The sequence below is a fragment of the Phyllopteryx taeniolatus genome, chromosome 18 (assembly GCF_024500385.1).
Source record: "Phyllopteryx taeniolatus isolate TA_2022b chromosome 18, UOR_Ptae_1.2, whole genome shotgun sequence".
Taxonomy (NCBI): Eukaryota; Metazoa; Chordata; class Actinopteri; order Syngnathiformes; family Syngnathidae; genus Phyllopteryx; species Phyllopteryx taeniolatus.
Window position 1 is genome coordinate 6,339,319 of NC_084519.1, and position 26,716 is coordinate 6,366,034.

The 26,716-nt window shown below is 41.3% G+C and overlaps 2 protein-coding genes across 8 annotated transcripts in view; both read right to left on the bottom strand.

Annotated features, from left to right (window-relative positions):
• Positions 1-231: 231 nt before the first annotated feature.
• Positions 232-10,518, bottom strand: LOC133468482 (microtubule-associated protein RP/EB family member 3-like). Of its 3 annotated transcripts, none has more exons than XM_061754440.1 (8): positions 10,370-10,518; positions 6,821-6,945; positions 6,596-6,741; positions 6,175-6,331; positions 6,032-6,073; positions 3,605-3,741; positions 3,251-3,403; positions 232-2,706 (listed from the first exon to the last, which is right to left on the bottom strand). In XM_061754440.1, exons 2-8 carry the CDS (start codon positions 6,939-6,941, stop codon positions 2,638-2,640), a joined length of 825 nt encoding a protein of 274 aa, XP_061610424.1. In that variant the 5' UTR covers positions 6,942-6,945; positions 10,370-10,518; the 3' UTR covers positions 232-2,637. The 3 variants fall into 3 exon arrangements, with proteins under 3 accessions (XP_061610424.1, XP_061610423.1, XP_061610426.1); XM_061754439.1 differs by having other exon boundaries at positions 6,821-6,948; positions 10,370-10,514; XM_061754442.1 differs by lacking the exon at positions 6,032-6,073 and having other exon boundaries at positions 6,821-6,948; positions 10,370-10,514.
• A 751-nt stretch (positions 10,519-11,269) lies between these two features.
• LOC133468724 (dihydropyrimidinase-related protein 5-like) overlaps positions 11,270-26,716 on the bottom strand; it is a 65,542-nt gene continuing 50,095 nt past the window's right edge. For all 5 annotated transcript variants that reach the window (XM_061754962.1, XM_061754964.1, XM_061754960.1 and 2 more), the window contains 13 exons: positions 21,137-21,251; positions 20,463-20,612; positions 16,535-16,693; positions 15,681-15,860; positions 15,447-15,515; positions 15,144-15,188; positions 14,977-15,052; positions 14,737-14,893; positions 13,865-14,006; positions 13,601-13,743; positions 13,318-13,525; positions 13,064-13,241; positions 11,270-12,691 (listed from right to left, as the gene is read on the bottom strand). In XM_061754962.1, coding sequence (XP_061610946.1) covers positions 12,606-12,691; positions 13,064-13,241; positions 13,318-13,525; positions 13,601-13,743; positions 13,865-14,006; positions 14,737-14,893; positions 14,977-15,052; positions 15,144-15,188; positions 15,447-15,515; positions 15,681-15,860; positions 16,535-16,693; positions 20,463-20,612; positions 21,137-21,251 — 1,708 coding nt within the window. In that variant the 3' untranslated portion in view covers positions 11,270-12,605. The remainder of the gene's footprint in view (positions 12,692-13,063; positions 13,242-13,317; positions 13,526-13,600; positions 13,744-13,864; positions 14,007-14,736; positions 14,894-14,976; positions 15,053-15,143; positions 15,189-15,446; positions 15,516-15,680; positions 15,861-16,534; positions 16,694-20,462; positions 20,613-21,136; positions 21,252-26,716) is intronic.

Below are 26,716 nucleotides of genomic sequence, written 5' to 3' on the forward strand. Positions count from 1 at the left end.
AATAAACATCTTCTGGGAATAACGACCTGATCTGAAAGGACATGAAAATATGACTCATTAGTTACATAATCAGGATGTGTATTGTATGTTTGACCTGTTTGTATCAACATAATCTTGTTAACAGCATAACTGATGTTAAGGAGTTTATATTATGCATTACATATTTCATTGTTATATGTGGTGTATATTTAACATTTGATTATATCGTATTATGAAATACAATGACAATGGTTTGATTTTCCTGAACCTCAGAGCTTTATTTCATTCCAACAGTAAGTCCAGATGTTCATCACAATAGCTTGGAGACAAACTGAGCAACATGTGCTGTTATTAAGTTTTGTCAAAAAAGGTCCAACTAATTTTGACCACTCAGCCAGGCTTCAAGTGACAACATACCACACTGTGGCATTTTAGTGCTAAGTAGTATATGAAAAATCAATTAAATACAGCAACATAACAGATAGCAGCTACAATGTTGAGCATAAAATCAATAGTCAACCATTACTAATTTAGTAGTGTCTTTGACTTACTTGTCTCCATTAATAAAATTCAAACCTGACATTTTTCTATTAAATACACTTCACAATGACAACTCTGAGTTGGCCTTTTTTTTTTTTTTTTAGCAATTCAATGTGGATATATATATTAAAAAAAAGCTACAAAATATAAAATTGCATCTTCCTTTCTGGCTGCAGCCAATCACTGCTTGTTGGCAATTCGATCACGTGTGGGCTTCTTTTGCTACATTTAGCGTAAGACCTTCAATCCCAAACCACCTTTTTTGTGATTAAGCGGATAAAAAAAAAAAAGAATAAATAAAATTATAAATATATGCTTCCTCAACAATACGCTGTTTGGGGTTATTTTGACCGATAAAGGCCTTATCTTTAAGTTCAAATGACTTCTTTATCCATGTGCGTGTGAGCAAGTCTCTGATATGTCTGAAGGCTAGATTCACTATGCAAAATATATTCATTTGCATCACTTCTAATCTTACCTACACCACCAAACCAACGCAGAAGATCCTACAACATGGGTAATGTGTGGCAAAAATTAGATTCCACATAATATCTGCAGCAATTTCTAATGAGTGTTTTAGCATATCGTCACCAATCAAAATGCACAGAGTAGCATATCGTCACCAATCAAAATGCACAGAGAGAAAGCCGCCTGCATCTTCATACACTACATGCACTGTTGGTTCCAGGCTGTCAATGATGTAATCTCAATGCTCTTAGGGCCATATTATCGTGTATCCGTAAGTCAGAAAAAGCGCACAACCGCTTTTTGTAGCTGCGTGCATTCTCCAGTCAACTCAAATATGTCATCCTCGCGTCAGCTACGCAGTCTGGGTGGCGTAACCCTGAAATGTGGGCGCTGTCAAATCTGGCGGTGTGAATTCTCCCGCAGACTGAGACTTTTTCTCTTCCGCACTCAAGAGGCTGTTTTAAGTCTAGCGCCCCATGAACGTGAAACCATATTGCACGTTTTGATCCAGTTAACCGTTGACAGCCCAGCAACAGAGCTCGTGCTGACGGTGCGGGACACACCTGGCCCATATACGCTCAACTACACTCACCGACTGCCCAACAGTCGTAACGTGTCCCTACCACATTACCCCGATGGCCGGACATCGACATATCATATTATATATTAACAGGCAATAAATATCGGCAGCAAAGGACTCTTTCACCTGCGAGCTTTTCAGCTTCAAACATGCTGCTGCGGCTTGGAGTTTATCTGAAAGTGCCGCTCACAACAACAGTAGTCATCGTAATGGTGTGATGGTGAGTTAGATTTTGAATCATTGATTTTGAATAATTGTTTTTATTTGCTCTGTGGGTCATGAAATCTGTTTAAATGACTAGCCCCTGGTCTGTGGTGCAAGATGGTTGCAGGGTAATGCTGATAAACAATGGCTGGCTCACCCACTTTCCTATGATGGACCTCCAAACATGCGTTCAGTCACAAGCAGAGTATTCTGATTAGATTACTTGTATTGGATTTATTTCATACAGAATACACTGTACATTTTTTTAGGTATAGCGTGTTAGTCGAGCGGTGCGCACAGCACACTGGTGACGATTAACTTCGGTATCTGTTACGGAAGTTAATTGTGTGACATATATTCCAAATAGATTTCTATGGCATTCACGTCTCAGGAAAAATACCACGCTCCATTAATTACAGCGAGCTTCAGACTTCAATGAGTCACGTGACTCACGCCTCATGGGCGGTTGTGCACACATTCACCTGTTACGCACGGTGGGTGTCAGAAGTCATTACCGGTGAATCGTTGTAGGTAAAAGGTGCCCAAGCCAGGCGCATAGAAAAAAAAAAACTCACACATGAACAGGAAGGTATGGCCCTTAATGCATGACAATCTAGTGGGCAATCACACCCAGTAGGTGCCACCTCTGGTTTAGCAGAGTAAACCAACAGGTCCAAACATTGTTGCTTTGTAGGCTAGACTGTTAAAAAAAAAAAAAAAAAAAAAAAAGATGTGATAATGAACAGCCACAAACAAGATGGGAGGAGTAAGGGGAACCTTGTCAAAATTAAAGTAAAATGACAGGGGAATATTTTCTGTGGTTATGATGAATGTTAAATTGATTAGCGGGGATACAGAAGGAGAGCTCAGAACTCCTCCTGGTCTGCTCGTGCCCCTTCATCAACATCCTCATCCTCTGGTGGTGCAAACCCCTCCTGTAAAACAAGTGAGCAATTGTGATAAGTCCATAGAACCAAAATAGAAGCCGAGAAGAAATGGAGTATGCATGTCATGGCAACTCAGTATAATATAGGCCAGATTAAGGTTGATAACACCTTTTATCGTTGTTTTATTTTTAAATATTCAAATTGGTTTCACCCTTGCAGAACAAGAGTGTTAAAAAAAGGTTTTCTGATGGGAATACCATGGCACATTTATTACATTACCATTTGCAATTCAAAACACTTCACAGAACCTGTGTTATTAGCAGCTTTGTTGTTTTACAATGTCCTCAGGTTAAAGATGAGATTTAATTAACTTTACCATCAGATTAGAAATTACCCAGTTGGTACCTTCCCGTTTTGATATAATCTTTCAGCCAGCACTGACTATGTCTGCAGCTCATTGCAGTGCCTAGCGTTATCAACTGCATGTCATGATAACGACAAAAACAAAACTTTGATTGTAGACGTCTCTACTGAGGAGTGACAAAGGGATTGCGTCGCTAAAGTATATCTGTTCTGTATGAATGGGATTTACCTCTGTAGCATACAGTATGTCTATGATTTTGTTGAGGACTGGGTTACTTTCACTATCTCCGTCCTGGCAGATCAGTTCAATGTCTCTCAGCTTGCCAAAGTAAAAGTCCCTCTCTTTCTCTAGTCCGTCCAAAGTCAGCTTCATATCAAGCAGCTGTATGCACACAGGAGACAAAAATGTGAGTTTTACATTAAAAAAAACAAAAACAAGAAGAGATGTGGTATGCACATCCCTCCCCCTAATTGAAATGTATTTCCGCCCGATAGGCGACTGAGCTGTATCAAGGGCACAACAATCGGGTCATGGCAAAGACAAACTGAACCCTTGACTCTACAAAGTCAATGTTATCGCTACCTGCTGGTTCAGCTCCATGAGCTCTGAGTCTCCTCCATTACGGGTCATGGCAAGGTTTCTGCGGGGTGCTGGTGCATTAATCTGCCTCTGCTGGGTGGCGACACTCTTGGGTGCTGTGGGAGATGTTCTTATGGGACCTACAAACACACAAACGCACAAATACACATTTGAGTATCTATCACCTATCAGGAATCAATCTACAGTGGATATAAAACGGTAAGACCACCCTGGAAAATGCTAGCCTTATGTTTAAAGTAGACTAATATTTCAAAATGAATTCTGAACGTTTCCAGAAGATGTTGAAATAATACTAGTACAATTTGTTCAATAAGATGCATAAATAAAGTTTGCACTCTTTTATAACTGACAGTATGGCAGATGTGTAATATTCTAATGCTGTCTCATAGTAGCCAGTAAACAAGAACCAACAAAAAAGTTACAATGATTAACAGCAAATAAACATCATTTTAAATGACCAAAAAAATGCATGTTTCTTACTATAAAAGTTTGCATTTCTTTTTTTGGGACAGATTGTCTATACATCAAGTGTGTTCACCTGATTTAGTTGAATTGCAGTAAGCATGAAGTCTGTTAGCATGAACTGTGTTCTCATAAAGGGCCTAGATTTGCTATTTGCTGGGGGGGAAAAAATTGCCTTTTTCGTGTTTTTAATCCATATAATCGGGTCTTTGGAGTGCCTACCCACCCATAAAGTAACCAAGTAAATCTGGTGTTTTCTGCCTATAGTATTTCTAAATTGTGTCTGTCCCACTGCTACGTAACAATCGGGCTAAATTAGCTAGTTGTGGCTTTGTGCAAGTACGATTAATTTGCAGTCGGGATGCGATGGGGTCAATCTCCTGCTCGAGTAGGAGTCTCAGAATCTTCAAAAACACCACAAAAAGTCATTTTCGACTAGTCAATTTGTTGCTCAATGCTAGAAGGGTCAGAAAAATCAATCAACAACGCTGAGCAGCCGCTCGCTCTGTCGCACACCATAGAGAACATGCCAACTCAACACAGGTGGGGCCGGGGATTGAACCCCGGTCCTCAGAACTGTGAGGCAGATGCTATAAACAGTCGTCCACCGTGCCGCCCTAACTTATTTGTGTTAAATAAAATTATTTAGTTTAGTTTTAAGTGGAAAGTTGCCAGTGAGAAACAAACGGTGGCAAAATGTATCCAATTTAATAATTTCGAAAATGTTTTTTTCTTTTTTTAAACTACAGTTGTATCTCAAATTAGAGTGGCCCAATTTATGTTTATTTATTTTTTGCAATATGAGTTTTCGCTCAGCCTATTTTTTGCCTTGACTTTCGAGCAATGACTTGAGTTACCAGTGAGCTTCACGTTCTCCAGAGCTCCTGTGATGTCCCAATGAATCATTTTTGTGTTTTGTTTCTCAATACATTAAATATGTTACAAAGTAAGCACTGAAAATGTGTGCAAAGACTTGAGGAAAAAATTTAGTACCGAATTGTTGATATATATAGCTTAAAATTGGTCACAATCTTAGCTGGCTGGATTTGTTTTGGGCGGGGCTAGTTTATTACAACGGGCAGGGGTGCATATATTCTGGCCCTCCCCCGCTATATAACTAATGAGCGTTGTCTATGGCTATTTGCCGGAATTGCGTGTTAGTAATCATAGCTTGACCCATTAAATTCTCAACGTAATTCCCATGCGAATGGCGGGTCCACTGTATTACTATGGTCTATTCCAGACCTAGTCAAAGTATGGGCCACATCAGGCCCACCCACCGTCTCTGAAATTGCTACTTTTATTTTGACATGCTCATGTGTGGGTGGTACAATGCAAGCAAGGCAAAGACTTGCCAACTTACATTTATATTTTTATATCTATACTTCGCAACTTTTCCAACCAGCGACTATTTTACAAAAAAAGCAAAAATGCTAACAGTGGTCCTCATGGTGGCAACGTTCTTATTGGAAGGAACAGGGGTATTTGCCCTGATAATGCTTTGGGAGTCCCAACTAGGAAGGGCTAATGAGTGTCAGCACACTTTAAAAATATAGAAACGCTTATGCACACTGTAGACATACTACTACTAATGTAACGTGTATGCTGTATGTCATTTTAATATGACTGCTTATAATGTCTTTTCATGTGTTTATCTCCTAATTGTAACATTATATCTCCACAGTACACAACATTGTTTCACTTACAGTCTATGTTTGTCTCTTTAGTTTCATTCCTCAACTTTTGCCAGCTGGCTCAGCGTGACTACATTTATTATGAAACAGTGTACAAATTGTGCGATTATTTGTGTGTTAAAAAAAAATCAACGGCTCATCACACAACAGAAAACATTAGAACAGAGCAATCCGGGTTTAGAGTAAATATGTGAGGAAAACATTCAGTGAGCATGAACAAACAAAAACACACACATGCCACAATGGGTGTTACCTGAGTGAGCAGGTCTTTTAGGTTTGTGGACAATGGGGTCACCTGTGTTAGAGGTGGGGATGTGGTTGCATCAAGAGGAAGAGACATGAAATGAAACCTATTTTCACAGACACTCACACAACCTTGCATGTACTACATTGTACCTGAATTGGGCGGCGGTGTTCCCTCCAGGCCCTGCCGTAACAGTAGAGGGTCGTATTCTTTTCCATCATAGTTGGCATCAAAAAACTTCTTAAACCACTGAAGGAACTCAAAGTTGTCCTGGAACTTGCCTTTGACGAGTCTCTCGACGGGAATAATCTGAGAGAGCGAGGGACACAATTTCATTGCATGCAGCTGTGAGAAACAAAATGAGATTCTCTTGAAGTCCAGTGGGAATTGATCTTTGTGTCCCGATACCACAAGTTAAACTCAAAGGGCTTTTAACACATTCCCTCAAACAGAAATGAGATGATCATCTCACAATTTGATCCATTTTCACCATGATGGGAATTATGGTGTTTGAAGTGAATACTCAAAATGGAAAACCGGAATTGTTTTCCCCAGTGAAATGTGCGTGCTTACCTTATCTACAGACATCCTTTTGAATGAAGCCTGCAAGACCTTGAAATTGTGGATGTATTCGTGTTCGAGTTTGGCATTGAATTTGACTTTTTTCAACAAAATGCACCCTGGAAACAGCATGTCCATGAACTGACAGTATGCTGCACCTAAAGAGAACATATCATAGTGTGATCATTAGGTCGTGTGTGTGTGTGTGTGTGTGTGTGTGTGCGTTCATGTGTTTACCTGAACCGAGTTGCTCAATCTTGGTGTAGGTGAGTTGTAAAGAGTCGTTGACCCACGCCAACATGTCATGGCGACTCAGGTTCTCTATGGTCATTGAGGTGGAGTGGACATTCACCGCCATCCTCCTGCTTCACACAAAGTAAACAGAAATACGTGCATACTAATGGCATATGTGATATGTAGTAAATCAAGTGCATATGGACATTTTACATAGTTGAGCAACACAGTAGAGTGATTTGACCTTGAACTAAGTAACATCTCCAAAAAAAATTGTGATGTTATCTACTCTGACCTATTTCAAGACACAGATTTTTTTTATTTATTATCCAAAGTACAGCACAGGGGCCATTTGTGACCCGGCATCCATTTTTTTACTGGCAGCATATACTAAAATGAACAATTGACACGGCCCTTATCATTTGCCTGGAATGAAATGCGTACTGTGACTCAATGTCAAGACAGGCGAAGAGAAGAAGAGATTTATTCATTCTGTTCATGTGTTTCATTGTCCTCGCGACATTCAACAGAAGGCTGAAAAGTGCATCGGGACTGTGGTCAACACAGAGTTCGGCTGAACCACACAGTCCCTGGTTGTGACGAAGCCAATTACGACGCGCCCTATATGAAGTGTTTAAATGAAAAAAACTACAGTGAAGAAGTTTAACTATGGTATATTTAAAAAATTACATCATATCGCTCACCTCCACTGGGTGTGTGTTAGTGTAAACCGCTTTAGAAGCACCACCTAAAACAAGACCCTGTACATATTAAAAAGGAATATCTTACACTTAGTTATACTGCACCGTGAGGAGTACCACACTAAATCACTTAACAGTTTTGCCTAATCCTCATCTAAAGGTTTAACCAAAGCAGTGTAACCTAGTTAACAAAGGCAGCTGAGATAAGGGGGGTAAAAATCCTAACGACACAAAAGCATTTCCCGTGGTCCCAAATAATAGCACACAGGATGTTGTGCTGAATAATCATTTCCTGACAGCAGAACTTCAGAGAGGTAACTGTCCACTCAGCACATGCTGCTAATTTGCTTGTACAGCTGATGACACACCATACTGACCATTTAGAACAACTTTGAATCCCATCAATACAAAAAAATAACAATTAGCAGCCATAGATACAGTATGTGAGATATGTGGAAAAAAAGCAAGTTTTATTACTGGTACATAATCCTGCTGACAACACAGAGAAACATATTTCCTGTCTGATGAACTAATACCAGGTCCCACCTGAATAAATAAATGGTGCACCTAAAATGGAAACCTCCTTTTTCCCCTCCGGAAAAAAAATAACAGGTGGTTCCGCAATTACCTTTACATTGGTGCCTCCACTTATTAATTTAATTTGTTGCGTGACCACGCTCATAACCCAAAACATTCATATCTCAAGTATCCTTTACCACTGAAATAATTGGAAATGCCATGAAGCAATTCCAGTGCCTCAAAAAGCACCACAATGTCTGTAACATGCTTTTTAATAAGAATACCGCCTTACAATATTATAAGCAAAGCAAAGCAAATTTCTTTAGAGCGCATTTCATACACAAGGTAACTCAATGTGCTTTACATGATTAAAATCATTTAAAAACAAAGAAAAAAATGCTTATAAAAAAAATAAAATAAAATAAAAATACAATTAAAACAGCATACAGTGCAAGAAAGTGGAAAAGCTCTAAAAAGCATGGGGAAAAAAAGAAGTTTTTAACCTGGACTTAAAAACATGCACACTTGGGGCTGATGTCACTTCTGTTGGGAATTTATTCATTCCATTTGTGTGCAGCATAAAAAAATATATAATAGCTAAATGCTGCTTCCCCAAGTTTGCATTGGACTCTGTGCGCCACTATTTGACCTGAGTCTGTTGTACTTAAAAATATACAGCAATATCATATTCAAATAGAATATAAATTAAACACTGCATCATGATAATTCAATGGGCATTGTGCTGCTTCTTCTGGTGTGCATGCCTCAGCCACCAGTGGCAGTGTAATACATGGGTTACTGCACTGTTTGTCCAAAAACAAGTTGTTTTAAGATTTAAAATTACAGTGAAATCAATGCTAGCCCGTCTATGGCATTTTGCATTGTGTGTTAGCATTAAAATAGCGGACGTTTGTAAAACTAAGTTACAGCGGCTTTGGTTAAATACCATCCATCCATCCATTTTCTGAGATGCTTCTACACAGGCGGGGCCGGGGATTGAACCCCGGACCTCAGAACTGTGAGGCAGACGCTCTAACCAGTCGTCCACCGTGCCGCTTGGTTAAATACAAAATGTTTAATTCTCTTATGTTTAGTTTTACAGTTAACTTCAACTGGGTGTGGCAATAATGGGCTGGAAGCAAGAACTTTACCTCGTTTGTAGAATTGTTCACAATGTGTCAAACTGTTGCTTGTTGAGACGTTTTCTGCCACAAGAGCTAGCGCTGGTAAATAAAATGTTTGCTCGCAATTCCAGACACAAAAAATACATTGTGCAAAACCTGCAAGTTACTTCACTCGTTAAGTCGACACACTACTGTACTGTGTGATTCAATACAATCATGTGCCACGTCAGGGTAAACATCAGACATGGCATCTGTAAAGCTGAAAAACTGTTTCGGGAGTTTAAAGAAAATGTCCTGCATTCCCGAGCTAAAACTACTAAATATTTCAACATTCACCCCCAAAAAATTGCAGATTGTTGAACATATTTGTAAGACATAAAACCATTATTTCATAACTGATCAAACTTAATGTATTGTCATTTATGAAGAGAGATTTAAAAATGAGTGCAATCTTCAGTTTGATAAAATAATTTTACAACCGCGTAAGGAAACCTTTTTTTTCTGTCAGGGGGCGATTTCAAATTTATTTTGCAATATCATCCAATCTATACATTAAGTATGTTATGATGTGGTTTATTGACAAAGCAACCACATGAGGCATCCATTCATTAGTGTTGAGTCATGTGTGACGCATTGAAATCATATTGTTACACTGAGGTATTAACTATTTAGAAGAAGACAAAAGTATGTCTAGTATGTTGATATTAGTATTGCAGCACAGCAGTATAATTTAGAAAGAGCACACAGGAGCAGCAGATACAATAGAAACAGAGTAAAGCCATTAATAATGCACGTAAACAGTGCTTCACATGTTTGGAAGCAGTGAACATGTTTTACACCGTTGACATTACAACCGCGGTCGTGCTAGCGCCTTGCTAACTCCTGCTAACGTCGGCTAGGCAACTAAATTGCCATTTGTCCCCTCCGTTGAATTTTTTTTTGGGGGGGGGAGGGAGTGCTCGTAACACGTAAACATGTCGCTTTAGCGGCAGCTACAAGAGGAATTACACACACACGAGTCATGTGAATGTTGACATGTTCGGTGTGAAGTTAACGTTACCCCCTCTGGAGGCCTGAACGAAAACACACATGACTAAAGAAAGAAGGACTGTCACCCCGTGTGGCAATGCTGCAATTAGCCGAAACAGCAGTCCAGATACATAGTTGAACACGTACATAATAAGTACAGTGTTAGAAATATGACTTACTCAAAGGCGACAAAGTCCCTCCGACTGCCGTGCCGTACGTTCAATGAGGTGATGGCTTTTCCCGTTGCTATAAACCGAGAGTGCCTCGCGAGCTGCGCAGAGCACTTAATCTGGTAGACACTGCGCACGCGCAGCCCGGTTGCACTGTTTTCCTGTTAGATTTGGTGAAACTGGAGTATAGTACGGCGCCATGTCGGCGCTGACAAATAAATAAATAAATAAATAAATAAATAATAAAATGGATGGATGGATGGATAAAAATGACGGAGGCCTACTTTTGGTGATTAACCAAATCGCTTATGCATTTTTTAACTAATTTTTAATTTGAGAATATTTACGGCTAAAAATATGATATTCCTGCCGTGTTAAGGCTGAGTACATTATTTAGTTTTAAAACGATGTCACGTGAATTTAATTGACGCGTTTTACGTTTTAACTCAGGCTTTAGTTAAAATAAATACTGCCTATACTTACCTGATAACAAAATCCCTACGTGGTGATTGATAACAATGACTAAATAACGATGACGACGTTGAGCGCATCATCATCAAGAGCAGTGTCGCCTACCACAGTGTTTTGGGAGTAAGAAAGATACAATACGAAGATGTGATTAATTATCACAGCTCTCTAATTCAGAGAATCTGGATGTAAACGTGTTTGGAGCAAATCCCTCAAGCTCGCACACGTTGCAACATCTGGCCGTGATTAAAAGGCGCTTAGAGTAGATCGTGACCATCCTGCAGGAGGCTTTACAAATACAACGTGCCAACCTGGATGCACTTTGATCCAATCATTCCCATAATGTAACAAAGTGCACCCACGCCCTATGTCATACGCTGTTGAATCACTGTGCCGGAAAATGAACGTATAGAGTGTTGTAAGAATAGAGAGACATCGGGATGCTTTTTCTATTTTATTGTTTTACCAATACTTTGTGGTAAGAAACAAGCAGCCACAGTACATATATCAACACAACAGGTTCACTTTCCAACAAAACAATTCACAAACTCGACAACGCGCACTCACGGACAATTTACAGTGCCTTCTTAACAACAGTCATCCACAATAATATTAACACTCTTTATACCATTTAAAAAAGAGAAAAAGCACCACTTGTGAACCTGTGGCCATCTGTCTATGTGGTTCTCTTCATGGATGGTGTGCACAGTAATAGGGGTGATTCACTCACATTGGCACATTTATTCCTTTAACTAAAAGTAAGCATCCTAAATGTACAGTACAGACAGAAAATGTGCTCATGAATAAACAACACTGCTGGAAAGGAATGACATGCTCAAAAGGTGAGAGGATCTGTGCTTTGGAAGCATGCGCAGCTCAATCTTCCTGCTCTGTGGAGGCTTTGCTTGAGTGATTTAGTGACATGAACCATAGATTAGTTTCTCAAGTTACTGTTGAAATAATGGAAGTTGGCATCCCCCAACACACACACATTTTAATGTAGGCCCAAAGGCATGAGTCGACAAGGTTTTATTATTTTTTTCCCCCTTGAGAACTTCCTAACAGTTCTTGACTTGTACATGGTATCAGTCCAGTTGTGTACAATTTGGAATATTAAGTCTACTTTTAGGAACTGCACTGGGATATTAGCGAGACGTGAGTTTCTCGGTAAGAGGCAGTGCGTGATAAAGTCTGTCTGTAGCAGCAAAGATCACACAGTATGTTGAACAGTTGGATGTCATCGCCACACATCGCCGTCCATCCGTTCGAAACAAAAACACAGGAACAGCCAAGGAATTAAGCACTGTAGGTGGTTTTAGAATAATAAACACTCATCTTGTGTGACTCGTCTATGTCTATGTTGGTGTGCGATGCGATAGGGATGTTGCACTGAATCCAGTTCTACTAGTTTTAGATATGTAAGTCGACATCACTTCAAACAGTTAAAAAAAATAATAAAATACAGTTTTTCTAGCATTCGGTCTTATTTTCTGTTTCTTCTGACGAGCATCACAATGACTAGTCGGTTAGTCACAGTCTGCCTAAATTTGGAAAAGAAATTCATAAATAGCATGTCACTCTGGTGTATTTTATCATTTCAGAATGAAGACTCCAACTAGATTTGTAAAAATCACTTCAGCAAACTGATCAGATGGTTCGGCCAATCACTGAGAACAATTTCCCTTTTACCACGTTTTAAAATCAGTGCAGTTTTCTTGGTTGTTCAGAAATGTACAAAACAAGGAGGCTTGGACGGTTGATTTCCTCGGGCCAGAGTTTACCAGATTCCACTGGAGCGGCCCCCTGGAGGGGCCAGGATCCGAGCAGAGGACCTCTTGGGGATGTGGTCGTCAACCTGAGACCCTACGGAGAACACGCAATTAAGCTCTGTTTTCATTCAATCCAAGTCATTTAAATGTAATGGACGAGTCTCCTGGTTAAAGCCACATGCCAAGAAGAAGACAGGAAATGTAGGATGTCCTCCAATGGTGTTCTTTGGTTAATAAAGTCGTTATTTTCTGTTGTAGTTCAATTGTGTTTCACTGGTATAATGTTGCTAAGTGATTTATGGAGCTGATACAGCAATTACCGTCCCACTCACACATGCCCTGGTAGAAGCACAAGCCAAATCAGGGTTTACATATAAAATAGATACCTTTTTTTTTGTTAATCCCATGAGGGAATTGGGAAGTGTGCTGGTTGGCGCAAACGTGGCTTTAGTGTTCTTTTACATACCCGAGAGGCTAAAAGAGCTCTCATGGAGGTCTCGAACCCCCTGTTGCACCCTTACAACACCTTTGTTAGGGACGTCTCCATCAATGGGGCTCAAACCAAGCTCCTTCTTCATAGCGTTGGCAACTTTGACCACATCACCAGAGTAGGGATCCCTGTCAACCCCTTTATATGCCTGAGCCTGTCCATTGGGTGATCAAGATAAAGGTAATTAGACTTTGCAACTTAGGTGATTAACGGTATGCATTTGTACACACTTTTTCTCTCTGCACCATCTTCTTGTACAGGTAATCAGGGAAGGTGCGCTGCGGGTAGAATTTTCCGGAGCCCTCGGCGCACATGAATGTCGCATTCTCAAAGACCAACTGTCCTCGGCTGATGGTGACCAGAGGAACACCGTGGCAGCGCATGCCCTCGTACAGGTTGAAGTCTCCTCCTTGCGCCTGAGTGCCAACAGAAATTGTCCTGCACAAACAGCAAAATGAGTGAAGGCATTGACATGACACATCTGCAGGATTTGACCATCCAGTGTCAACTCACCTTGTTGCATCTGGATCCCACACGACCACATCAGCGTCCGCTCCAGGGATGATGCGACCCTTGCGTGGATACAAGTTGTAGATCTTTGCTGCGTTAGCGCTTGTCACAGCCACAAAACGATTCTCGTCCATCTTTCCTGTAACCTACAGGAGGATATTGACGTGTGAGTATGAATACATTTTTAACTACATGGGGTTTGGTATGTGGAAGGAAAGGCAACAAACATGAATGTCAGCTATTGTGTATGCGAGTCAACGGACTTACCACCGCCCGCTCCCAGATGACGCTCATCCTGTCCTGGACTCCAGGCACTCCATGGGGGATTTTGGTGAACTCCTCCTTGCCCAAAGCCCTCTGCTTGGTGCTAAAAGGACGGTGCTCGGATGCCACTACGCTCAAAGTGTCACTGGAAACAGGATGTGTATTTTCAGTTGATGCTTCGTTACATATACGGCAAGTTTGTCTGTTGGTGGAATGTTTTTTTAGGTCTGTCGACAATTTGGAAAGATATTGCTTGACAGACAAATAGGCCTTTTCATCATGACATCACACGTACTTCCAAGTGGCAATAGCTCCTATAGCACCACTGGTAAACAAACCCTTCTACGTTAATTGACAAAGGCAGAGTGAAAACTTGAAGGATGATTTCAGGCTTTTTGTATTTCGTCAGCCAAGATGTAAATTAATTAAAAGGGAGATGCAGCGGCAGCCCAAACGTGTATTTCAATAGGTAAGCTGATCAAAAAAATCAACGTGGAAAATTAGACACAGTTAACATGATCATTGAGGGACTTGCTAATTAACTGACTTTTCTGTTGCTCGGATTAATGGCACGGATGTGCTCTTTTGATGGTGTAATGGATAGGGCGCTGTGCAGCTGACATTTGCGAGTCGGCTAGCCATTATGTTTTGCTAAATTACTCAAAGACAACCTAACCAAACATTTTATACAATAAATCGAGGGAAAAAAGCCTTAAATCTACTGGGGTATATTTGGTGGCACAACCCCAAAAGTCAGCATTTTCAGTTCAAGGTAGCGGTAGTCACTCCATTTCTGCCACCTGGAATGACCTATTGTTTCCAAACATTATTATAAGGTCTATAGAGGTATGTTTTTGTGCAAACTGTACACGCACTTGCCCAACAGTCCCATAAGGTAGCCGGGGGTGTTGGGGTCAAGGCGGAGAGGAGGGACGATGACGTAGGCGGCAGCGTGAGCCCAGTCCTGGTGGTAATACTGCATGCCGTTCAACACCGCGTGAGCGACTGTGGTCTCTGCGTGCACCACCTTACCTGCACAGACAGAAAGAGCATCATTGTCATCTTTATCAGCATAGGCGCAGTCTGTGCGTGTTTTTGTCATTGTTGAGACCAACCCTGCATCTTGGCAGCAGCAATCATATCTCCAGCAGCCATACTGGAAACATTCACCAGGTAGATAGGGCAGTGAGCCTGTAACCACAAGTACAGATGATTAATTACTTACATCATTTTGACACAGGCAGGATATGGAAAACTGGAACTCTTCTGTGGGTCAGTTTACCCTATTGGCGATGGTGACAGCTCTGTGTGTCGCCTCTGACTCCAGCTGCAAAAAGCAATCGTGCAGAGAATTAATGCAGAGTCAGAAGCTGTAATGTAAATATGAAGTTTATTACGGATCTGATCCAGAAAGCATATTTGGAAGCCTTTGAAATGTATAATCCCATCTGGCATGTTCACACGCTGATACTGCGTTCAAATATCATTAGAGGGTTTAGGCTTGAGTTTGTTTTGCGTCGTCTTACAAGCCACTTCTGAATGGTCTGGTTTTGCTCATAAAATAGATGGAAACTAAATACTTCACCTCTTCTGGACGGCTGACCTCAATGCCTTCAGGTCCACTGATGCCCAAATCCAGAGCCTCTTTAGCACCCTACAGATACACACAGTACACAGTGAAAATGATCTACAAAATGTACTTACTTGAATGACGTAGAGAATGTGTGCATAATTATATGCTGCCAATTACAATAGCAATATTTTTTAGAATGAAGGGATGGCAGTGCAAACTATGCAGTCGTGTGAGTATGTTGCGCACCTCTGCCACCAACTCCCCGTTCTCGGCGTGGACACGTGCGATGGCTCCAATGTCCTTACAGGTCTGCAGTGCCTGGTACAGCTCGGAGTCCCTCAGCATCATCGTGTCCTTGTAGGCCATGAACATCTGGAAGGAGTTCACCCCATGTTCCCTGACCAGGGTCTCCATCTCATTACGCACCTGAGCGCGCAGCAGATCAAGCCACAGAAATTAGTGTGCTTGCTATATGGGGCATGAAAAGAGCTCACCGAGCGGCCAGAATTAGATCACTATAAATGCCGTTCCTTAGTCACCTAGAAGAAGCCTCTGAAATATACATATGACATTTCATGCACTAATAAGAAGCGATAGTCCGGAGTTTAACTGTACGGTGAGTGAGTTTGCTTTTTATTGTTCTAAATAGTAGATAAATGTACATAAAACTACAGGTGTTGTGAATGTTAAAGCGGACATACAGTATCATGGAAACGTGGCTTTTTAATTGCTTGTATCCATTGGGTGAGAAATCGTGAGAAATGAAACAACCAAGTCCATCTTGTTGTTTGTTGTACTCTTCTATTTTTTGTTTTGCCATGATTTTTGTTTTGGATCTCAGACAGTGGCAGTGTGCCTAATATTGCTGCGCATACGCAGTCTCAGCAGATGATTCTGTAGCCAAAGGCTGAACGAAGCATAGTGACTCAGATTATCTGAATATGTGTGTTAACCTAGTTCCTGCAGTGTTTATAAACTAGGTCATCACACATTTCACCCATATATGAAAATGCGTGTATGTTGGTGCATGTATTGTGGTCCAGTTGGTTAAAAGCTTGAGGGGTGTTTTCTGACAGATGCCACGTTGCTCTGACTCTGACCTTTGGCCCCCACCAGGTCACGCCGACGTGCAGAGCGTAGTCGCAGCACGCCTTCGCGTCAGCGAGAGCTCGGCAGTTCTCGTAGGCATCCACCAGGGAGCAGTGTTGCTCAGGCAGGATCAGCGCCATCACCATAGTGGTACCACCCATCAGAGCTGCCTGGGGGTCAAGTTAAAAGAAAATGAAAGACAAGATTTTCATCTAAAAAGAACAATAACTCCAGTTTGTCTTGATGTAATGATATAGATTTAGCTGTTCACTGAAAAAAACAACAACATTCCGTTCAGGTGGTACATTGGACTAAGGCTTAGTACATCTGCCTCAGTTTTGAGGTTGGGGTTTCGAATCCACGCTATGGCCTTCCTGTGTGGAGTTTACATGTTCTGTCCGTGCTTGCATGTGTGTTTTCTCCAGGTAGGCCAACTCCTACATTTATTGAAGAATGTGAATGTGAGTGTGAATGGCTATAGAAAATGGATGGGTGGATGGTTGATGGCAAAAGAAAATGTATGTTTTGCAAAGAAATGTTTCATTTTTTAAATCTGTATTCAACATCGTGACCTGCATCATGGGGGTTTGTACAGATAATTTTACTGGATAACTATTTGATAACTATAACTATAAATGGATGTCCTGTAACCAAATGTCCACGATGTGCGAAAATATAGTCCATTTTGCATATTTCCTTTCTGCAGCAGTAAATGGTAATGCAAGTAATGCTTATTCCTTCTGTTTGGTCGATGACAATAGAGTAAAGTAATTCTACTATTTGGTTTATAAAAACGCAAATGCGGCGGCACGGTGGGCGACTGGTTAGAGCGTCAGCCTCACAGTTCTGAGGACCCGGGTTCAATCCCCGGCCCCGCCTGTGTGGAGTTTGCATGTTCTCCCCGTGCCTGCGTGGGTTTTCTCCGGGCACTCCGGTTTCCTCCCACATCCCAAAAACATGCATTAATTGGAGACTCTAAATTGCCCGTAGGCATGACTGTGAGTGCGAATGGTTGTTTGTTTCTATGTGGCCTGCGATTGGCTGGCAACCAGTTCAGGGTGTACCCCGCCTCCTGCCCGATGACAGCTGGGATAGGCTCCAGCACGCCCGCGACCCTAGTGATGATAAGCGGCTCAGAAAATGAATGGATGGATGGAAAACGCAAATGCACAACATCTGAAATGACACGTATGTCAAAGGATTTATGGCTCCAGCGAGTTCTAAGCACTCTACAGAAGCAGCCAAGAAGAGCAAGAAGGATGTGGAAAAAGAGGAGGAAGATGAGCGGTGCAGGAAGAGAGAAGAGTGACAGGATGAGGAAGCTTTGATGAAAACCACATGAGGCGAAAGCGCCGCTCATCAGCTGTGACTCACCTCTGCTAGCGCAGTAGTAAATGCACGATATTGTGTAACCATGACAACAGACACTGCTCTACTATGACATCCATGTTCCTAACATCCTCGGCTGCCTCTTCCTCTGGGAAATTACACCAACAGTCACCCATTCAAAAATTCATCAGAGTTGAACTGGAATAATATTGAGGTGATGGGAAAACAAGCAACATTTCATGGCAATCAAGAGCAGAACGAACGTCACACTTACCGGTAAATCAGAGACTCAGAAGTAAAACAAACCTCGATTCTATCTACTACACAATGAAACCTCAAAATCCTAACATTTGGGAAAACATGCAAAATATTGCCTCAACCATCATCATCATACCCTAATTCACTAAAATGGTAAATGGACTCCACTTATATAGCGATTTATCTATACCATCACGGTGCCCAAAGCGCTTTACAAAGTCTCACATTCACACACATTCATACACCAATGGGCGACTGCTGCCATGCCCACTGGGAGCAAATTAGGGTTCAGTGTCTTGCCCAAGGACGCGTCGACATGCGGACAGTCGTAGCCAGGATTCAAACCAGTGACCCTTCGGTCACTGGACGACCTGCTCTACCTACTGAGCCACAGCCGCCCTAAATCAAAACATTAACCGCATTAATCTTTTTTTTTTCTTCCTTTGGATTTTTGTGACACATTTTCCACATGTGGGAGCGGCCTTAGCAAGGCGTGTTAAAAATTTTTTTTTAAAACGTGGCGAGAAGAAGGATATACATTAGAGCTGACAGTATGTAAAATAAGATAGCAAAAGTAGTTTCTTCTTGTTGTTACATTTTCATCACATTAGTGGTCAACTGAAATGTTACAAAATGTTGAAGGTGCATCTGAACAAACATTTACTATGCCCTCATCATTAGTCATTTAAGTTCAGACAGTAACATTTGATCACAATAGTTAACTTGTTTTTGCACTTGTATGGCCATTAGTAATGTAAAATGCTACTTAAAACATTGTCTGCACAGTGAGTAAACGTTTTATGATGGCAACAGTTCGACCCTGGAGCTGTTTATTATTATTAAATGTTGTAATATTATTTCCTGGGTGGAAATCTGTGTGTTTTGAAATCTGAGCAAATCACAGGTCGAATGGTTGTGTTTAACCTTTTAAGTAGTGAGCGTGCAGCCTGGTGTGTACACCACACACACATATTATGCAGATTATTTTCTTATGTCAGTTTACACTAACCGAATGCAAATGTACCCTCAGTTTGGAAAGTGTATTGAATTAACATTTGATTGAAAAAAAATGGTTGGTTTTAGCTCAAATCCATGACTAATTTAGAGTCCACCATCCCCTACTGTGAAGATAATCTTCTTGGAAGAAACATAAAGGAGACAAAGAGGGAGAGGAGGGAGGACAAACACAGAGAAAGATGGAATGAGCACAGAGAGAACTCAATATGGGGCTTTGATGGCCATCAAATTGAAACAATTGACAACAAATCAAATCATACTATGTGACGTTTAATACTCACAAAAATTTGGAACGTTTCCCACCATGTTTGTGCAAAAGGATGAAGGAGCTGAAGCCAAAACGTGTTGACATACACTGAGAGGTTCATCCAGGACAAATTGAGTATCAATCACAGAGCTCATGCGTCGAGCAAGATACCCAAAGGCTGTCACATTTGCACCTACAGGCAAGTTAGAGCCTCTAATCAAGCTTACGCACACATTTTGAAGTCTATTAAAAAACCTGAATGGAAATGTCATTTTCTGAAAACTATGACAGACTCAAAGACTCCTCACATTTCAATTTCATTTCAAGTGCGTCAGTGCTGTACATACGTTTAGCCCGAACGTTGAAACTGGAGCACGTAACAGCATTTTCACACACGGATTGGCTCCACACAGTCCAGAGTTTAACCCCACTTTGCAATGTGCTAGAGAGGATTTTGCACAGCATCGTTACATCATCAATCCTGTTTTTTTTAAAAAAAGAATGCAACTCGATACAAAATTAAAGATTGTGACACTGCGAATGAAAAGTGTCAAATACTAGCATTTGCCTTTTTTCTTTTTTTTTTGCCTCGTACTGTGCGTATGTGGGGAGACGGTGTGACAGTGAGGTGAGATGGAATGGGCCTGATGCAGAGAAAATGGCGGCCAAAGGAACAGGATCACACACACAAACACAATCCTGATTTTCCCCATTAAGCATGGGGTTGGTTGCCATGGTAGCAAGGTCAGTGGGTAGCGAGATAGTGATTAGGGGGTTGCCGGGGCGAGCAAGCCTGCGGAGGATTGGGTATGCCCCCCAAAAGATTCCTCTCACCCTATTTCTCTCGGCATTCCATTAGATGTTAAGCCAGTCGTTTCACTAAGCCACAGTGCTGCTGTAAATGCTGTTTGCTGCTTAATATAACAAATACTCTAGTGGTCGACATTAGAAGACTGCTTGATATTGCCTCCAGACAGTTACTGTTGTCTGTTAGTGGCAGCAAAAAAAAATAAAAATAGATCAAACCCAAGTAACGGAGCCTACAAAGTGCGTTTGAGGATGCAGTCGTTTATTGTATGTAGCAGTACCTTGGTTCCACTGTAGAAGTCATCCTGGATGGTGGCGTTCATGAAAGTTTGCTGCAGATGCACAGAGGTGTCTATTCCACCAGGCAGCACCAGCTTTCCAGAGGCGTCAATCACCTTCGCTCCACCCGGAATCATCAGCTCCTTCCCAACCTTTAACGCACGTCAAACATATTTAAAAAAGATCAAGCCAACCAGGGTTTAGGGCACATTAGCAACATAATATTCCTGGTATCAACTGCTAACTGATAAAGCAAACGGAATTTGAACTTTAAGGGAGCATACGGTTGAAAACGGACAAATATTTGGGCCTCTGGCGTGCCGGCCCACCCATCGAGTGTGCAATTAAAGAATCAAGTTGTTATCTGCCTCTTTGTGAAAATGTTCTGGCCCACTTTTACTTACCAGGCTAATTTGCATAAAAACTACCCCATACCGCGTTTCTCTGTCCATTATTGGGCAATTTATACTTCACTTGCTTCGTGCAAGCACCATTCATTTGCAGTGTGGGTGCAGAGGGGTGAACATCTCCTGCTCTGAAGGGGTTCGTGTTAGAAGACACCACATAAAGTCGCTAGATTTGTTGCTCATTGCTTTTTTGGGGGGCGGGGACTGACTTTTCTTCTGTCGATTTGTATTCCCTGGCATAAAAAGTAAACTGCATTTGACAAGCCTACCTGCTGAATGATGCCGTTCTCGATGTAAACATCTGCTTCATGGGTGAAGTCATCATTGACCACTTTACCTCCCTTGATGAGAATTCGCATGGACCCCATGTTGCCAGCCAAACTCCTGATAGAACAACAAACAATGCCATTAAAAGTGTCTTTGGGATGGAGAAAACTAGCCCAGCATCGTTTTGTTCATCTGGGAGTGCTCTTTCTATATATAATATACATATATATATATATATATATATATATATATATAATATCCATACATTTTTATTACACTTTGCAACAAAGGAAATTCTATTTAGACCAACTATTTCAGAGAAAACAATGAAGTTCAATTGCATTGCTCACAGATCTACACATACGTAGAAATAAAGATTAAACGTTGAGGCTATTCAAGATCGTTAGTGCACGTAACTGAATATGTAACTTAAACCATATTCAAAAGGAGCGGTAATTCAATGTTCCCATTGGAATTTCCTTTCAGAATCATGCATCTAATTAACCTAATTGCATTTTTTTTTTCATGATGCACTGTGAGAACTTGAGAAAATGAGATATGGTTTTTATTATACTAAGAATATCCCATAGAAAACAATGGCTTTTGGCGATCATCATTTCATTTTGTGCTGTGGTTCATGCAGCTTTTTATCATCCCCACAATGTAGGATGCCATTGTTCACATTTCAAACCAACGTGATTGGGAATTTTACACCAATTTGCACTGTTATCTACAAATCTCGTATCTAACCTGATTAGACTGCATGAAAGGATGGGAAGAATTCAGAGCTTCTCCACGCGACTAATTCAGGTTCTAAAAATGTTAACAGGAGCATTTACCGAAAAATCTTCCAAAATGGTTTCAACAAGTAGAGAAATTACTCGCGAAACATCAAGTGTCAATGTGTGTGTGTGTGTGTGTGTACTCTTTGCATGGGTGGCTGTATGCAATGTGTTTGCAAGCAGAACACAATTGAGTGCCAGTCACACAGAATCAAGTCAGAGAGATGGAGGAGGACAGAGGGGGATGGGGGCAGGGGTGTGTGTATAGTGGAAGAATGAAAATAGTGAACAGTACAATGAGGACCCCAAAACCAAATGTCACTCAGGTGGACCCGGTCATTCTGATGCATTTTTGGCACAGGCCAAACTAAAGTCTTACGTTCCTATCACTCTGGTTTCTGCTGGGCTTGATGATAGTGATGACTATCCTGGGAATATATTTATTGGGGGGGGAGGGGAGGGGAGGGGAGGCGGGTTATGGAAAGTAGTGTCCCTCAGGCTTGGCAGCCAGAATAAAAGGGTGGTTTCCCAGGAGATGGGGACTGGGCTGCTTTCAGTGGAAACAAGGTCCTAACATGCTCACACACATGCAAACACTTGCATGAGAGCATCGCGGAATGCCTATTGAACAGCCGTCCCATTTTGGTTGGATTTAAGGATAGTTGGGAGTGTTGGACCTGAGAGGCCTGCTTCACAATATCTGCTCTAGTTCCTCTCAAATAGGCTTCGGACAATTTCACCAAACTCCTCCAATTAGCATACAATTGTCTTAAAGGTCTTGGTGTGACCAATCCGTAGTTGTGTGTCCTAAGACTTTAGTTTGAGTGTATTTTCGTTAGCATCTGCAGAAGAAAACGTTTGAATGTGCTCTCCATTATACCTTATATAGCTTACAGGATATAATTGAGACCTTTTTGATCGACTTGCTGGACTGATTCCTTGCCGGTTAAAACCACCCAACGTAGCAAAGATGCACTTGTCAATCTGTGGGAGACGTGAACAGCAAGTGTCATTGTATCGTCAAAGCTGTTACTGCACCATCACGAGTTGCAATCGTTGCACATTTTGACTCATCGGCCACTTTTTTAAGTACAGCAGCACAATTGGATGAGATCCAGTACAAGAACATTCGGAATCTACAACGATAATACGACTCAGTGTTGAGAGGTATTTGTTGAACAATATGTTTGTTATTGGGGTTGTAGTTGTCAGCGGTGTCAATTGTCTGTAGGAGGCAGTGCAGTCACACAACCACGCGAATATTCAGATACTGTACTTTTGCTGACGTTTGACAGGCAACTCTTGGATTGGATCTTAATAGACTCCATAACTACAGAATACTTTGTTTTAACTGAACCCGCAGGCAGCAGCATGTACCATGACCACTACCACACCAGTGCAAACAGTTGAAGAAGATCAGTACGATCAGTGACAAAATAATCTATGTCAAATATACATAGAAAATGACTTCACTGTGTTTCAAAACATTTGTAAAAGTAGTCATCCGTGAAGAATTTGAGGATTAAATTTGGATAGAGGGCACAGACAAGCACCAGTCCAGCATTTCTCACTCACCCTCAGACCAGCTGCCCTTTTAGTTCACGTGCATGCAGACATACACAGATGGACACAAATGTACGTAAGACAAATAGATCCACAACACTCAACACAAGCGCACATGACACACACACAGACTGTTTAATAGGGTGGGCATATCCACCATCTACCTTTAACAAAATTGTGAACAAATTAATAGGGAATAAAATGAATGAGAACATCAGAAGAAATCTTATCTTATTTAAAGATAAGATCATTTAACACTGAAGGGCTCATCTTCACAATATGACAATTAAAAGTGTATTGGCACTACAGTAGATACTTATATTGAATAAATAAACACCCCATGTTAAAATCTACTCTTTTAGGCAAGTACAATTTTGACATAGTGGCTATTACAGTGTCGTCGGTGGCTCTGCACATCAAACTGAAATGTGTGTGTGCGTTGTTAAGTGAGAATATGGCAGACAGCTGCTGACTTCTGATCTGGGGGTTTAATCACTGCAGCAGTGACAAGGCATGTCTTTGTTATTTTGTACACGTGTTCAAGCACAGTGTGTGCGTGTGTGTGTGTGTGTGTGCGCGCGCACGCTTTATAAAAGCCGGAACATCAGACAATGGGACAACCAATTGGTATTAAGAATAGATACAGTATGACAGATATGATACAGAGATTGAGGTTAAAAGAAGATGGAGCAGATGAAGGTTGACGGATCAATCCAAATATTAGTAAATCATAAAGAGATAATACATAATGAGAACAGTGGTACAGCAAAGTGAGGATTAGGCTCATCTCGCTCTTTCCAGATGTTAATCTGCATTTTCGTGAGAGTTGATTTTTTTGGGGGAGACTTGGACCATCACTGCATCTGTTCAAGCTTGACACGCCACCAACATGGTGGATGCACAGTGGAAACTCTAAAGTCGAATGCACCTCACGTCGTACAATTCAGAGTTTCAATACAATTTGGGGGGGGGGGGAAATGTGGCTTGAATGTCGCACAAAACGTTTTAACTGCTGTCATGCTTGGCGTTACTGTATGTAAGACCTCAACATATCGTACAGCGTGCATCAAAACAAACGACTGGTTAGCACATCTGCCTCGCAGTTCTGGGGACCGGGGTTCAAATCCCGGCCCCGCCTGTGTAGAGTTTGCATGTTCTCCTCGTGTCTGGGTGGGTTTTTTACGGGCACTCCGGTTTCCTGCCACGTCCCAAAGACTTGCGTGGTAGGTTGATTGAGGACTCTAAATTGTCCATTGGTGTGGATGTGAGTGCGAATGGTTGTCTGTTTCTATGTGCCCTGCGATTGGCTAGCGACCGCTTCAGGGTGTACCCCGCCTCCCGCCCGGAGATAGCTGGGATAGGCTCCAGCACGCCCGCGACCCTAGTGAGGAGAAGCGACTCCGAAAATGGATGGATGGATGGAGAGATAACAAAATGTCACCAAATTAAAAAATCCATCTTGCCAAGTTGTTTGATTGCATAAAGAATTAGTTGAGCCAAATGAATGAAAAACTACTGTTTTGGAGTAAATAAAAGGAATTTTAATAGTAATCAAAATGGGGGCAGCAATTATATTATATGAAATAGTTTGCATGTTTTCTCCAAGTACTCTGTTTTCTTCCAACATTTCCTTTCCTTAATTTTTGACTGAGTTCCATTCCTATATGGCAGCGAAGTGAACCACATTTTTTCATGTCAGAATGCGCTAAAGTCGATTGCTAACCTACGCTAAAGCAGTACTTAAGTTGTAATTACAGTAAATATTTGTATGAAAGGCCATAAATATTGAACCAATAAAATACAGTAAGTACGCCAGTAGCTTAGCGTGCCTTCTTGTGCGCTGTGATGACGCTGCCACCCAAACTGGTTCTTTGCGTGGCATTTGTAACCTGCAAATGCCTTATGTCAGGACCGCCGTACACCGAGGACCCCACAAACACGTGGTCATAGACAACCAGTGTATCCTACTGCAGAAATTCCCAACCATTGTTAGCGTGCCGTGTGGGAAATTTCACTTAATTGGTCCAAAAATATTTGTTGACTACAAATAATGTATCTTTGTTCAGCTATCTATGCCAGTGACTTCTAGTGTCAGCCAGAACACTTAAATACTCTTCCTCTAGAGGGCAGAAGGTAATATACAGTAAGTAACCTGACTATCCAACTTTTTTATTGTTTCATTTGTGTTTGGTGATGTGGTGTGACATTTTTTTCTAATGTTCCTTGGCTGGATAAAGGCTGTGGAAACACTTTCTTACCAAATATCTTTGGGATTTTCCTCATTCATTCCAATACAAAAGTGGACAAAAGCACTATTAGAGTGTAGTTGGTAAATAAAACCTTATTCAACCCTTTAACCTTTATGTACCCATCCCTTTTCTATACTACTAACCCCATTAAGGGTCGCAGGGAGCTGGAACCTGTGCCATCTTACTTTAGGCAAAAAGCAAAAAAAAAATGTTTTTTTTAACGTAAAAATTCATACATTTGTCAAAATGTAAGCACGAGATACTATATTGGCCCTATTAATACTGTCAACACAGAAACACAGAACATCTCAACGCAAGGGAAAGACACGCAAATGTTCATTTTGCTGAGTCATGACAATGCCCGCACCGGTTTTTTTTTTCTGACACAGATAGTGACACAACCTTAGACATCAAGAGGATTAATGGAATAAGAGATGACAGAAGGTGGATTAAGACATCTGCCTAGGAGTGTCGTGTATAGTATTGCAGGACTAATAAAGTGTGGCTTTATAACATTAACATAACAGCAAAACTACTGTACTGTATGAGGTGCCTCGCCTATTACTTATATACTGTTGGCGCAACTGCAAGGTATCCCAATACTTTAGTCCATCTGAAGAATATCATGGCAGGCTTATTTGTTCCCATTGAGATGATGTCATTTTTATTTTTTTATTTCTTTAATGCAGATGGATTTTGGATCATTATCAAAAACACCAATGCGCAAGAAAAGAGACGTTCTCGTGCCAACGTTAATCTAAAACAACGGGGTGGGGTGGGGGGGGGGGGGGGGGGGTGATCACTCAATCACCACCTAACACACCGTTCTTGTTGATCATGCGTGACAAGACAGATCACAGTGCTGTGCTTCAACTGCGTGGCGACCGTCCTCTCTTCATCCTCACGCAATTATTTGCTGGGAAAGCGAATAAGCCGTGTGCGGGGAAAAGTACCTTACATAATGGGCAACGCCGGTTTTATTATTGCA